Source organism: Corvus brachyrhynchos, unplaced genomic scaffold, assembly GCF_000691975.1.
Source record: "Corvus brachyrhynchos isolate BGI_N302 unplaced genomic scaffold, ASM69197v1 scaffold34, whole genome shotgun sequence".
NCBI lineage: Eukaryota > Metazoa > Chordata > Aves > Passeriformes > Corvidae > Corvus > Corvus brachyrhynchos.
This window is the reverse complement of record NW_008238126.1, coordinates 3,168,762-3,185,030: the sequence shown is the minus strand read 5'-3', so window position 1 is coordinate 3,185,030 and position 16,269 is coordinate 3,168,762. Positions and strand designations below refer to the sequence as shown.

General features: G+C 35.3%; 1 protein-coding gene across 1 annotated transcript in view; it reads right to left on the bottom strand.

The window, feature by feature from the left end:
• Positions 1 to 16,269, bottom strand: part of CFAP47 (cilia and flagella associated protein 47) — a 278,872-nt gene that overhangs the window by 26,516 nt on the left and 236,087 nt on the right. Inside the window, exons 59-61 of the mRNA XM_017733531.1 lie at positions 13,767 to 13,926; positions 13,028 to 13,119; positions 8,813 to 8,965 (exon numbers count right to left, since the gene is read on the bottom strand). Of these exons, the coding sequence (XP_017589020.1) occupies positions 8,813 to 8,965; positions 13,028 to 13,119; positions 13,767 to 13,926 (405 nt within the window). The remainder of the gene's footprint in view (positions 1 to 8,812; positions 8,966 to 13,027; positions 13,120 to 13,766; positions 13,927 to 16,269) is intronic.

Below are 16,269 nucleotides of genomic sequence, written 5' to 3'. Positions count from 1 at the left end.
AACATTTCTTCTTTTCAAAGGCAATTAATCTCAGTCTTTAAGAGTTTTCATTTGTAAATAAAGATTTTCAAAAAGGTAGTATGCATTTCAGCAACACTGGTGTATGCAGAATTACTGAAGCACCTGTATTTAAAAACCAACAAGGCTTTTCAGCTATCCACTTTTATGACTTGGCTGTCATTTATTTGCAAGTACTAGTAAGGACACTTCTTCAAAAGCTCTGGAATAAAAGTGTTAGGGTTTGGTTAAATAGCCTCTAAGAAGATGAAAGGATATAGACCACTTTAAAAAAAAAAATTATTTTATGACTCATAAGACCTATGGCATGAAAACTCCAAGGATTTTATACTCTGGGCATATAAATCGGGGAAATGTGAATTTTTATGACTGCTAGATTTACTGTAAAACTAATTAATAGATGCATGCATCTAAAATGAATGCATCTAAAAATTAAAGGACTATTCCAACAGGTTAACAAAATATGAATCTCAGAAATTTAAATGACATTTTAGTGGAAAAGAACCTGTATTCAAGGTTCAAAAGAGTTAATAACAAAGACATTTGTAGATGGGCCTATTGCGTATAGAAGGCACTGTGAGAGGTCCACTGGATATTTCTGACCTCAAACAGAGTTACACAGTGTTAGCCTTTGTACCTCCCTCCTGCTTCTGAAAAGTGAATGTTTGATTTCACTGAGGACCAGCTCATTATACACCACGTTTTCTGATGATAAAAATCTCCTGGACACTGGCCTGGGAGGCTGCAGTCTCTTGTGGATACCCAGGGGAGATCTGGCTGTCTGAGCTCTCCACAAATAGTGCTTAACCTGCGGCAGCACTTGGTGACATGAACATGGCAAAGGGGAGCATCTCCCTAAGGGACCCTCTTCACTTTCACACTGTCTCCCATTTCCAATGAGACAGATGGAAATTAAAACTGGGATGGAAACATGCTCAGACTGCAAAAGTGCTTGTCCTCATTGCAGAGGCTTTTCCTTGGATGGATGCAGTAAAACAGAGATGCAAGTGAATTCACTTAACTGGTCTTATCTGCAGTCATTTCATAAAGGAGGGCAGCACAATCATCAAATACAAATATGTAATTAAAGCCAAGGCATTCATAAATTTGCAGTTTCATACTTTGCATAAACCAGATTAATTATTTTCATTTGGTGCTGAATGTAACATACTGCACCCTCTCATTGATTTTTTTTTTAACGATTCCAATAATTTCCCAAGGCTGTGTCCATTGCGGCCCTGACACCTAAAAAAGATTTCTTCCCCTCTTGATCTAATAGTCCCCAAACTGCTAACACAGAAACTACAAAACCAGATGGTAACTAAACATTTCTACCAGATATCTGGCATCTCATCTTCACCTTCCAGATCTTTTGAAATATCTTCTTTCATCGCCCCTTTGAGGTCTCATCTGACACTTGTCCTTTTCCTTCTCCATCATCTTCCAGGAGTTTTCACACAGACACTGCTGGAACTCAGCAGGCAGTGGGAAATGAACATTAAATATGCAGCTGTGCCTCTCCAGCAAAAGTAGAGGCTGACAGAGCACATTATTGTACAGCAGATCAAATAATCTTAATACAATATTTAAATAAATATTCCAGTGAACAGCAAAAAGTGAATGACAAGAGTAATGAAGGAAAAAAAAAAATAAAAAGAAGTCTGGTGGTCAAGAACATCCTAACATTTAAGGAGACATCATGTGGGCAGTAAGACATGAATCTCATCTGAGAATTAAAAATCTATTCCTCATTATAAATTGTCAAAATTACGGGACAATAGCAGCAGAATTAACAAAACCCCCCAAAGACCTGGCTGTAGTTAAATATGCCTTCCACCAGATTTCTTCACATGGATACAAAAGAGCTGTATGTGGAGCATTAAAAATACCAAAGATAACATCATAACTTTACTGAATGCCAGACACCAAATTACCTTAAATACATAGGAATAAATGGATAAAAAAGCTGATCTCTTTTCTGTTGGCAATAAAATTATTGAACCTCATTGGAATTCAAGTGAATCCTCAATGTACTTCTGCATATATATCTTTATATCTCTTCTCTGGAAATTTATTTCTCTTTCCATATCCAGTCAAAAACCTTCATCCCTATCTTCAAGGCTCTGCAAAATTCCACTCTTATCCACATCTTTTTTCACCCTGCATCCCACTGCCTATTTCCTTAGCAACCAACTGGAATGCTTCTTTCCTAAATTTTCCTCTTACATTCAATTTTTGTTTCCTAATTTTTTTCTCTTTCAAAACACTTCTTTAAAAAGGTATCTACTTCTAAACCAAGTTTCTACTGTAAAGAAAGCAGCAAAAAAGCCTTCCCTCCCTTTTCCTTTTTTAAGAATGTATTTCTTCAAAACACTGCATAGTTTGGTGAATGAAATGGAAGCTTGTGAATCCATGTATATGAAACACATGGTGTGCATCTAGTATCTGCTGTTCCAGATACATTTCTTCATTGTTCCATGCAGCTTGTTTCCATATATTCTCTCTCTCTGAATCCCTTTTGCACTAATTCTCTTTTTACTATGCCTATCCATACATCCCTCTCAATGCTTTCTTTATTTTGATATTACTTGCATAGTAAATTGAAACAAAAACCTCAGAAAAATCAAAAGGATTTTCTTCAGCTCAAAGGATCTCACATTATTCTCCTTTAATCTGGCATTCTACTCAGATTTGTACACTACCCTATAAATTCATGCTATAAAGGAAACAATTAAAATTTATTTCTTCATAACCATTATAATCCTTTTTCAACAAGCTCTCTTTTTATTTAGCCATGTCTTCATTTTCCTGAAACCTTGGCAGACAAAGATCACAACTGTACCTTGGCACAGAAACATCAAAGCAGCTTCTTCAAGAACACATCTCATGATTTAGTCTTAATTCACACAGACATTATTTTTTCCACGGCATCCAGAGTAATTTGCCTCACTTTCAGTGTTGCCCACAGAAATCAGAAACAACTCAAGCTGACTTTTAACCTAACCATTCAATTTGAATTGGCACACACAGAGGCTAAACTGAAAACCCATGTCACCATCTGTTCAACAGTTCTTGACAGTTTTACACTATACTATGGTCTATTACAAAAGCATGCTTTTTTTATCTTCTGGCTTATTTTAATATACAAAACTGAGCCACAGAGAGTGGAACACAGCACCTGATCACTAGGGGTCACACTCATTTGCTTCCTTTTCCTTACCCAACAGATTGCATTCAGTTACACATAAGACAGAACATCTATCACACAGGGTAGTGTAAATTATTCTACTAGAAGACATTTCATCTCATGGGAGGTACCCATTTGTGTTATTTTTTGGACACAAATCAAGTTTCAGAATTAATAAAACTTTTGTGTAGTAAATTTCTGAGGTTTCACTCTTGTCTTCCTCAACTGGCTTGAAGAAAGAGTAATGCTTCAAGGTTACAATTTCATTCCAAGTTCTGTGGTGATTCTATGTAACTTCTATTTACTTGCCTTATACTTTTAAAATCTACCTGTATCTCCAAAGCTTCAGATCAAATTGTTCTTAGACTGTCAGAACTACAGACCTGATGCAGTAATTTAGAAAAACATAAAGTTTTATACATTCTGCAAAACAACAGGAGCAGTTTGTTGGGGGTTTTTTTGTATCATGTTCTGTTGGAAATGTGCCGTGTAGGAGAGATGAAGGAGATCTAGAGATAACAGCTTCATTTTCTGTAAGAACAACAAAACTTGAACAGTGCAACTTCAGTGACAAAAGACAAGGACAAAGAATTTTATCACAGAAATGATAATAGGATGTCATAACCTGTAAATGGAAGAGCATTTGGGATAGGCCTGTCGCATACATGTGTGCATGTGGTTTTTCACTATAGTGACTGTCAGATACATTTTCTGGGGCAAATTTAGGTGGATAAATCCTCTGCTTTACTATGACAAAAAGCACTCAAACACAGCTGAGAGACAGGGAAACCACTTTTCTGTTGTTCTTCAGGAAAACCTAAGTTTGCATCTTTAGGGGATTTGATCAGCAATGCTTTGTTAGTGTCCCATAAATGAGAAAATAATGCAGAAAACAGTGGAAATTAATGCAGACAGATCATTGTGAGGTGCTATGATGTTGCAGAAGGACAGTTAAGGTCCTGGAGAGCTGTGTTGGCTGTGGTTTTGATTTACGGAAGCTCCCCAAAAATATCTCTACAAAACAAGGGTGTGGTGGTTCTGTTTCTATTGGAAGTAATACTTTCTTACCACCCAACCAAAGAGATTACAGGAAATTCTGTGAGCAAGAAAGGGGCGAAATGGTAATCACAATCATATAACAATTAAAGTAATTAATAGACTCTTCTTCAAATTATATTGCCTAGGTTTTTCTTATTCACTAGCTCAAATCATTTTAAGGGACATCTATTTGTGTGCTCTTGTTTCAAAGATACATTATTTGGGTTAATCAGTTCTTTTGGACTTCTCCTGTTTCCTGGATCTACGTGATACTGACAAGTAGCACCTGGAAGAGTTTAATTATTTCTACGTTTGTATTATTTATTTTTTTTGGAATATTATGAAGCTGAGTAAATAACTTCAGATTAGTTTATAAGTGATCTGGTTCCCTTTAAGTATTAAATATTTAAACTGATTATGATTTTGCATAAGTATCAGAAAGTAATTTTAAGTAACATAATGATGATTCTCATTCCTAAGGCTTACAGATTTTAGCATTTTATAAAATGGCAAGGAAAGAGAAATGAGTGACTAATGTTCATAAAAGCAGTTCCCAAATGCTCACAATTCACGAGTTCTTTTCTTTTTTTGCCACTATTTGTTGTTATTGTTCTAGTTATACTAAGAAATGGCAGTAGGAGGGTTCACTTATGAGGTAAAAAATTGTGCTATATTTTTTCTGTTTTTTAATGGACCCACTGATAGCCTTGCATATCAAGAAGACCTATTTGACCTTCTTCATTAAAATGCCTGGCATTATTTCAGTTCAATAATGAAAATAAACAATACATCAAATCTCTCCCATGTTTCACTCATAAATAAAGAAACAAACAGCCAGATGTAAACAAAAATTATGTAGCTGAAGACATAATCCATCTAAAACTTTCAGTTCTGCTCTGATGCTCTATTCTTTGACTTCTACTTGTTCCCTGTTTTCCGTCAGTTGTCACCCCTAACAACAAAGTAATAATCCATATCAAAGTGTCTCAGTTGTTGGTTCACCCCCTTGTCAACAGTTTCATTTTGCCATTGATAACTGCTTTCATCAGCTCTTAATCCAAAACAAACACTGTGTTATCCTTTCTCCTATTTCTTGCATAGGAAGAAAATCTAATTTATATAGCTATAATTTTCTCATCCTCAGGGCTAATTTCAAAAATAATGCCACAATTATTCTGACAATACAGAGATGGCTTAAGTAGGATAGAGGGCCATCTTCATCATTATTATCCTCTTCATATTGCTTTCAATATTAACCTGCTACACTTTATCAGCAATTACATTAACATCTCTGGATGAGAGATCAAGTCTATAAAAATATCTTGTCTCCCAAGATTTCTTTGGTCATATGCAATTTTATTGACCTTCTATCTTAAAGGTGAGCCTCCTGATCCAGATCCATCACATTAAATGGGAATTTAGTGCAATCCATACCACTGGCTAACATAAAATCCTGCTGGAGATGGACAACAGCTTTTTAATGTGTGTTGGGATGTGTTTTTGTTCTTTGCCTGTTTCAAAGCGCTGCTTTAATGAAATAAAAGAAAATAGAGCCTTTTGTATATTCTGATGAGTTTCAGGAATATTAGACAATTGCTACAAAGGTTTTATAAACAGTGAAACAAAGGGTACAGATACACTTTGTATAATGTATGCCAATGTACATTACAGATTAGCATATGTGGAAAATGTTATTTCACTCTCACGTGCTGTTGAACTGTCCATCTGCTTAGTCTGAGTTAAGAATGGCTGTAAAAACTTGCTCATAACATAAACCACCCTGGTACCTGTGCCACCCTACAGAACCAGGGCAGCACTATTACCCTCAAAGGTAACTGTCATGAAACCTTCCCAGAAATAAGAACACAGGAGCAAGAAGCTAAGACCAGCCTTTGTGCTGTGAGGAGAGCCATGAATTAATAAAGATGAGGGAAGTTAATGAGGAAGACTCAGCCCTCATGGCTGACTTATGAAATAAACTGAAGCAATTGAAAGGGCAAGGTTACAAAGGACCACTACAAACACACAGAGTCGTGAATGTCAGTCAAACTTCCATAACTGATTTGTGATTTTTTTTTTTTAAAGATTGTGGAAAATTAAATGTTTGTATTCCCCACTGAATACTTAAACTAAAAAATAGCAAACTTCACACTTGTTTGGATGAATCTCAGCTCTTAAATTTCCTTTAGTGAAAAAGATATCTTTAGAGCCATATGTAAGAAAACAGATGAAAAATACATTTAGGGTGAAAATATGCATTGAAAATCTGCAATTGAAAATTATTTTTAAAAAGGGCCATACTGTATTTGCTATGTCTAAAATATTAAGCTTTCATTATTTGATCCCTGGAACTTTGCTGACTTCTGAACAAGAAACTATGTCATTGGAGATAGACAGCATTTAGATTGCAGCCTCTTTCTTAAGAAATTGTAGTAGTTTCCTGTGTCAAATGCACTCCTCTGTATTGGATGAAATTGAATTTTTTATGTAAAAGATATGCTTGAAGATTTTTCACTTTATAAGACTTTATACTTGTCCAAATAATTTAGATACTGAAGCACAGTATTAGCTGTTTAAATCCGATCTGCCAGTAATTATCATCATTTATCCTTGAATATAAAAACTGCTTACTACACATCATGCACTTTGATGAATCACTCTTTCTAAAGGGAAAAAAAATGAAGAACAGCATGCCAGAGTGTTATCTTAAAGGTTTAGGCTTTTATTTATGTTATTACTGGTAGACTGCAGAAAGCTCAGATAGTACCATTAAATTTGCTTCCTAACAGGCCTCAAATTCATCTATCAATAATGGCATTAAAATGTCATTGAAAACTATGAAAAGCACAATGTTATAAATGATCTTACTACTTATGGTGTAAAGCATTTCATTACCAGACTTCTTGCTTAAAAAGATGCAATTCCCCAAATCAATGTCTTGTAGCAGAAGCCAGTGTTAATAAATTATTCCTATGAATAAAACAAGTACTAGACATCATGAATCTGCAAGACTTTCAAAATGCTGCCTCAGCTTGCTCAGTGCACATTTTTCTTGTCAATTCAGATGCCACCATTTTGGAGGGAAATAGCCCAGGCGTGATTAAGGCAGCCAATAATGAGCTAAATCTGTTACTCTGTGATAAAAAAAAAGTCCTTTTTTATCTTGATGGACATCTGTTCTCAAAAGACTGAACAAAGTTTTATAATGGTATTTACAGTTCTCCAAAGAGGAAAGAATGTACATTGACAACTTCACATCTTTTTGCTTTACTGGATTTGCCACTATCACTTTGTAATATGGGAGTGTAAGATCATAATAGGCCCAGACAATAAGTTATCTTTGGCACTGCCTTATGAGTAAATATAAAGTTTAAATACGTAATTATGAATATTAGCTAATCAGTAAGTATATGCTGTGCAAGCTCTTGTTAACAGTTCGACTTCAGATCTCTTCCTACTTTAAAAGCTTTCAAAAAAATTTCTTTAAAGATCTGGACCATAATATGAGAATATATTGATCAGTGTGCACAGCATGAGTACTTTTGCATGAGAATTGGCCTTCTAGGAAGGATGTAATGCATCTTGATTTACCTTTTACAGCTATTCACTTTTTCCCATTTATTTGGCAGGACATTTTCTGTAACATGGTATTCCTGCAAAGCCTCTGTTGGAACAGACTGTAAATGGCAGAAGTGGGACACAAAAGCCAAGCTTGTCTGTCTCTCCAAATGATTACCTGATAGACTGCAATTATGGCAACATCCGTAAACTCATCTTTTACCACCTTGAACAAAGTCAGAGTACAGGTAAAATCCCTTCCCTCATTTACAGCTATGTTAAACACACGTCAGTCCGACTCATGTGAAGTGTCATAATTTTTAAATAACATTTTTCTTAAAAAGGAGGATGACTTTGAATCCAAAATGAAATGTTGATTTTCCAAGGTGCACAATTTTCAAATTTGTTGTAGTGACTATGACTGATAACAGAAATACTGGTGATACAGCAGTAACAAGCATTATTTCCTTACTATTATATGTTGTACCATTCTGTTTCAAGGAGAGGTGTATTTTGAAAAGTTGCTGTATCTGAATAAATTGATTTTCACTGTGTTCTCAGCAGATTAACAGTAAGTGAAAGCTATCCTTTTACAAAGCTTTATCACTTCTTTCGAAAAGTCCTCCTTCTTCAATCCATTCTGATACCAATATTGGCCTTCTGATGGGAATGCATCTTGCAAACCTGCAGATAAATGTTTCCTGGCAATGCTTACACAGACATATTTTTTCTAACTGAAAGCTTTGTGCAGGCTCGCTTTTAAAGGAGAGATTGTGTGTATGCAAGCCTCATATCCAGGACAAATTTAAAAAAAGGAAGGTTCAAGTTCATAGGATCATATAGCTGCAGACAAAGTTAAACAAATACCCTATACCTGAAAGATGGTAAAAATATGGACTGGGACAATCTTCCTAAACCTCACCCCTTGTCATGGCAGAGCTGCACATTTGGTGAAGTACTTAACTTATTTGAAATGTTCCTAAAATAGTATGATATCAAAACTATTCTTACCATCAGTGGCTTCTGGGGTGTTGGCCGACTCATCCATATTGACCATGGCAGAATTCCCTGCATCAGGCAGAGCAGTTTCACCAGGCATTACACCAATCAGCAGCAGCTCTACTCTCTGCTCTAATCTCTGCCTGGCTTGACAACGTATCACAACTACAGAAAAGCAAACACATCTTATTTGCAAAGCGCTGGTATCTTGATTTTAACAAAGCAATTAAACATAGGAGTTAAATGTGCTTAGAGGAAGACAGAATTCCAGTAAGGAGCAAGACAAATAAAAGCTTTTCCCATCCTTAACTTTCTATTTTTCTGTTGTGATGCAGTAGTAGAAAATATTGCTAAGCAAACAAAAATCTGTTCAGTTGGTTCCCAACAGCACTTGCAAATTTCTCTATTCTCTTTAATCATGAAATGTATCTTCATTTACGTTCAACTGCTAATAGGAATTATGCCATAGTTTGAAACATGCCAGTAAGAAAGGAAGACTGAAACAAAACCAAAAAAATAAAAGGATTTTAAGACAAAATGAAAGAATTGTTACTCTTTCATTTCTTAGTTTAAGAGTACTGTTGTTCAAACTACAGCTTTAATAGAAATATGCCAGAATAAAAAGCATTCTTCTGTTTGAAGCATCATAGAACTTCTTTCAATTCACTGAGTGATTTTAATTTACTGCTTCCAAAATATGTCTTTTTCATTACAAAGTTGTTAGGTTTTAGCTTATACACTAGTTTTTATAAAGTTTATTTCAACAGTTATTTTTTCTGGTTCTTTCAGTACTTATTGGCACAGAAAAAGAAGAAAATTACACAAAAGCACTGAAAAAAATATATTTTCCTGAAGAAGAGACCTAGAACTTCCTAGAGTTCTGGGAACCAACATGAAAAAGAATAGCTGATCACATACTTTTCAGTTTCAAGGTAAAAAAGTAATTTTCATCAATTACATTCAATACTTCTTTAAAAATAAACTCTGAACTTAACATCAGGAATTAATGATCAATAATTTGGAATCATATCATAAAGAACCATATAATACCATATATATAAAGTGTTTTAAAAAGAGCAATTAAATCATTTTTCAATATCATGTTAATTTAGCTTCAGCTTTCAGTTCTGGAACTTGATTCACTACCATTACTCTGGAAAATAGCTAATTACACATCATGTTCAGGTAATTTCCTTTCTCCCTTGGTCTTTCCCTGTTTAACAGGGTGTAAGCAATTTATAGAGCTCTCTCAAAAGAATTTCCATGAGGGAGAGTTACTGAAATAGTTAAAAACACATGTTTTTTTCTGAATGTATGACATTATATTTAAGAATAGATTAAATTCTCTGTATTCCACTAGTTTACCAAATGTTTCAGATTACTGTGTGCACATTGAGTCGTTTTCTATTCCACAGCTCATCTTACTACCAGAACTGATTTTACATTTCCTTTTTCCTAAATGGCTAAGTAATATTTACAAATAAAAGTCAGATATATCTAGGATTTGACTGGAAAAATCTCTGAGCAAGCTACCCTTGAGCAGGTGCTTGGGCTAGATGACCTCCAGTGGTCCCTCTAATTTAAATTGCTGTATGCTTCTTTGACTCTACACTCTACAAGAATTAAAAGAATATCCCGGATGATTCCCCATTTGTAATCACTTTTATAAGATAGCCAAGTTATCATCTACTTAACATGTACTACATGGGTTATGACCACTGATCATTTTAATTGGTCTCATGAGATAGAAAGCCAAGTGGCTTCTAGAAGTTTAAGTATATTAAGATGCAAATAAGAATGACACAAAGATGAACTCCCTAATATACTAGCAAAGCAGCTTTGGGTTTTGACATAGTAGCTTGTAGCCTCCAGGCAATTTTAATAAATGTCTGCATTAAAAGAGACAACAATAATCTTTTGATCATTTTTTAAAAAAATTTTTTAAAGTAGATTTTCTGTTATTGCCTGCTTTGGATCTTACCTTACCACATAGATTTTTAAAATGCCCGTTTATAACTGAAAACCATAGGCTTTCGGAATCAAGGTTGGAATGGAAAATTCCATAAACACACTTATAAATACATATTTCTGTTTACTGGGGCATTTTTGAAAGACCTAGAATTTCCTTAACATGCTGATGCCCAAAGAACAATATGCATTCAAAATTAATGCAATGCTTTCTTATGTATTACAAACATTTATTGACTATAAACTAATGGATAACATAGTTATAAATATGTTATAATTTAGTTTTGCTGTTTTAAAAAAGCACTTAGGAATTTTAAATTACTTAAGAGTTGATAGTATGTAAGTTTCTGATCATATGAAGAAGTGATTTCACTTAAGCAATTCATGAATGCTAAACATTTTAATACATAACTTATACAGAAAGTATTGGGCCCTGCACTTGGGTCACAACAACCCCAGGTAATGCCCAAGGCTTGGCCAAGAATGGCTGAAAAGCTGCCTGGTGGAAAAGAACCTGGGGATGTTGGTGAAAAATAGCCTGAAAATGAGCCCAGGTGTGCCCAGGGAGCCAAGAAGGTCAATGGCACCTGGCCAGTATCAGCAGAAGTGTGGCCAGCAGGACCAGGGCAGTGACTGTCCCCCTGTACTGGGCACTGGTGAGGCCACACCTCGGGTGCTGTGTCCAGTTCTGGGCCCCTCAGTTCAGGAAAGGCATTGAGGTGCTGGAGCAAGTCCAGAGAAGGGCAACAGAGCTGGTGAAGGGTCTTAAGTCCTATGAAGACTGATTGAGGGAGCTGGGGGTGTTTAGCCTGGAGAAAAGGTTCAGGAGAGACCATCTCCATCTCTAGAACCACCTGGAAGGAGGGTGAAGCCAGGTGTGGGTCAATCTTCTCTCCCAAGTAACAAGAGACAGGACAAGAGGAAATGGCTTCAAGTTGTGCCAAGGGAGGTTTAGATCAGATATAGAGAAAAATTTCTTCATGGAAAGGGTGGCCAGAGATGTGGTGTGATGGAACAAGGTGCCCAGAGAAGTGGGGGAATCATCATACCTAGAAATGTTCAGAAACCACACAGATGTGGTGCTTAGGGACACGGTTTAGTGGTAACATAGAGGTGCTGGTTAATGGTTGGACTTGATCTTAGAGGTCTTTTCCAACCTTAATGGTTCTGTGATTTCAGTGAAAGCAAAAGCTCAATAAAAGTGAGATTTATCTTGAAGAGTGCCAGTGAATTACACAACAGCTTTAAATAACACAACCAACCTCCACATTAATATACATAGTTTTAATGTTAATGAGACTCATTAAAGCCATCATTTTGGGCAACAGTTGATTACATGATAATATTCTGTTTCATTCCTTAAGGTATTAAAGTGCACATTAAAGAGATGAAAGCTCTAATTATTACCACATCATTGGCATTTGTCTACAAGTAGAGTCCTTAAGCAATATAAATTAATGACAGTACAAATATCTATTTCTATGTTTTTCCAGAAATTGTTCCTGTATCTTAATACATTTAATGTAGAAAGGTATTATATTCACTTATTCAGTCAACAAAAGGTAAGCTGAAAGGACATGTTGGTATAAAATTGGTCCCACATCTACACGTTGAGCTGTAGTTTCAGGGTTATAGATTTAAAAAGCTGTTCACAACTTCCTGTTTCATAGCTCTGGAATTATACCACACCTTGAAAATACAGATGGTCAAATATATAAGCATTTACTATCCCCAAAATAAGCAAGAAACCTCCCAGAATGTCACTCATCTTTTAATGCAAGTTTACTTCTCAGGAGCAAGGGGAAAACTTACTGCTATTCACACTACTTTATATTCTGGTTTTGAGTTAGACATGAAATTCAAGGCTGAGAGAAGCAGCAAACATCTACTCCAGTATTTTGCACCCTGCAGACTCTCCAGAAGGGTGTTCTGGGTATGCAAGAAGAATTCTACCTTTGAGTCAGTCCTTTGTTCAGCTTACCTTCAGTTCTCAAACTCAGGATTACTTGGCACACTGAAGGCCACAGGCCTTAATATTTCCAACTGCCCCCAACTCCTTTTATCCACAATAAGATCAAAGTCATGATCTAGATTTACTTTGGAAGTGGGAAAATATTTTAGTTTTAATACTTGATTTTATCTTTTTTTAAGATATAGCCAAGAATTGCTGCAAATTCTTGCAATCAAGCAGGTGAGAATATAAATGACTATTTAATTTTCTTAAATATATTGCTCAAGCTTTTCTCAATCATTACCTACCTGATTTCTGCTGTGGTGCTTCAGGCATTCCATGAATTGGATAGATCCAGAGTATTCCCTGAGCTTCCCTGTTCTCTGCTACAGTAACATTTCTAGAAAAGTAAGAGTATCATTAAGATATATTGCTGAAAATTCTGTTTCCAAAGTAATCTAGACTTAAGAGTTGTTGGAAAGGTTAGACTCTATTCTATTGTATGCTTTAATGCTAACCATATCTGAGAAAAAGATGAAATAAAATCCAACTAAATGTATCAGCTACAAATTCTATCAGCTATAACTTAGGTCCACTAAGTGTATTCAAATAATTTTGATCTGAAAACATTTGGCCTGATTTGCATTCTGTCAGGTTATGTTTACACAGAGATAAAATTTCTGCACTTTATGGATTACATAAAAATATCAGGGATGAGAATCATTATTATCCCCAATATATTGAAAAAACAGAGGTACCTAAGAGTTTTCATTTGCTCAATATCCATAACTGCACCAGCAGTCAGTACTTTACATTTTCTTTATTTAAAGTGAGAAGAGGTAGGTATTAAAAAAACCAGAAATCTTACCCTGAACCTGCATACATCAAAAATATGTATACATAAAAATACTTTTGATGGATACCCACTATCCTCAAAATCAGACACTGGACTGCCCTTGGGAGCTACCCACGAACAGCCAATGAGATAAATGATGATAGAATCTAGTGGCCTCAACTACTTTTTCCTTTTCTATTAGAATAAATTACCTGGTTAAGTCTGTATTTGATTCAGCAGTAACCTCATAAGGCCAGTTTTCACCATTTTCTCTCATTACATGAATTGCCACCTGAGTTTTATAAATTTTCATTTCAGCTGGTATGAATAAGACAGGGATTTCCAGTTTTTCTTTTGGACCTAATCGGATTCCTGCAAGATGGAACAGATTGTTGTGGTATTTTGAAAGTTTTCAAAATTATTTCTATCATTTTACTCATATATTTCCCTTTTTCTTTTTTAATCACTGTTCAACTTTTTATCACAGTGTACGGTTTTCCCTGAAAAAAATTTCATTTTACCCTGTCTTTGCTAAAGAAAAACCAAAACAAAACCACAATTAAGTGAATGTCCCACATTTAATATTCAGAGATCATGTGTAACATATGTATATCTATCCCATGATTTTCTAGGGCCTAAGTCATGTTTCTTCAGCTGTGGATTACATCTGTGAGTAACACTGCATAAAAAATATCAACCCAAAAATAATTGCTCACGTTCAAGACGACTGTACTATATTTATTACAGAATCTTCATTATTATTATACAAACCATGCCTTTTCTGTATGATTTTTCATCTGATTGATTTTGTTGTTTAAAAAAAAAATCAAACTAAACTTATGCTGTCTGTAATGAAGGTAGCCTGATATTTTGAATCTTTAATTGTCTTTTTCCAGTGGCTTGCCAGTCTCCCAAGTGTCAGAACATCTACCTCAGCCATTTCAGAAATAAAGTTATCAGAAGATTACACTGAGTATAAGAAGTAAATCAGTCTTTTCACTATAAAGCTCCTTGTTTGAAAAGAATTCTTGGAATTTGCAGGAAATGACACCTGAAGGTTAGGGTTTCAGCTTTAATTCTATCTGCAGAAAATCCTCTTCGTTATGAGTAACTACTTCTACATTAGGCTTTGAATCAATTTTTGTGATATATTTCACACTTTCTACAAAGAATACAAGCTGACACAGGTCTATGGGTATCACTCCCTGAGAATGACTGGATCTGCTGGAGTCACCCTGCCTGGGACATGCAGCACCCTCCTGGGGATTGCTTCTGATGACCACAGGTGGCTTCGTGCTCAAAAAGCACCAGTAGGGAAACTTTACATGGTGCTCCAAATGTCACCTTCCTACAGCCTAACCTCCTTGGGGGTGAAGACCTCAGTGCTGAAAGCTGTAGCAGAGACGATGGTAGGAAAATCATAATGCAGTCTTGGGAAGGACGAAATGGAAAAAAAAGTGGATGCACAGAAGTTTGGCAATGAAGATGGAAGTGTAGGGAGACTGAGTAAAATTATGTCAGACAGGAATACAGGAATGGCCAGAAATAAAAAAAAAGTTCAAGTCACATCAGGGAAGGAGAGAAGGGTTTGAAAAACAGCTCTCCAAAACACAGAACAAGAGTCGGGACTCCTCATCTACACCAATTCTCTACTAACATTTAAGTATAAAGCCTACAGGTGTTAAGCTTTTCACTAGAAACACTCTTAAATTAAAACAAATTAACTAAATTCAGATTGGAAAATCAATCTTAAATTAGGAGAGTTGGGAATATTTAAAAACACACAACTCAGCAGGATTTCTACCTCTACTGGTTAAAAAGGTCTCAGGACATCAAATATAGACCACTGCCTCCCTTTATTATGAATGTGAAAAGCAGTAGGAAATCCTTTTCTAAATATACCTGAATTTCTGCATGTAAGAAATTATATACTAAAATATACTAATTATAAAAATTAGCCAACTGCTTTGCACTTGTAAATGCTTAATTCTTGTGTATTTGTAGAAACCCACCAGAGCAAGAGCAATTTGCCTTTGAAAAGTTTTTTATCATAAAACAGCTGAAAATATCCTCATTAAAAATCCATTAAAATTTTAATATCTAAATGAAAAAAAAAAACTATGTTTCTTCTTTTTTTTTTTCATTTTGATAAAGATTTAAGATTTTTCTTTAGATCTTTGAGGTACTAGCTATCAAATCCATACCCAAATTTAAAAGATATACTATATATACACATATTGTTGGCAATCAGGTGGTCAAAGTAAAAATCATTCAAAATTAGTAACTCATTTTTAATCCAGTATCTGAAATAACTAAGATGATGGCAGACATAGTTGCAATACTCCTGAAGACATCTGAACTGGGATCCATCCCTCTGGATCAGAAGCTCACTACAGCACTGACACACCATTCTCCCCCAGTGAGAGAAGAGTCAGCTCTCTGCTGGGATTTGCCCACTTTGGGCTTACTCTGGTGTAGTTATGACAAAGGCCTGCAGTATCTTTAAAACATATATTTCAGGATAAATTTGCAATTAGATTGCCTTGAATCAACACATACATGCATACCAAAATAATGTAAACATTTTGTAAAACCATTACAGCACATCCTTAAGTTTCATTTGCAAAGCTTTTAACAGATGGCAAATAGAACAGACTGTAAACTTATGTAAGTTTATAAACTTATAAACTCATAAGTAGTTATATGCATTACATA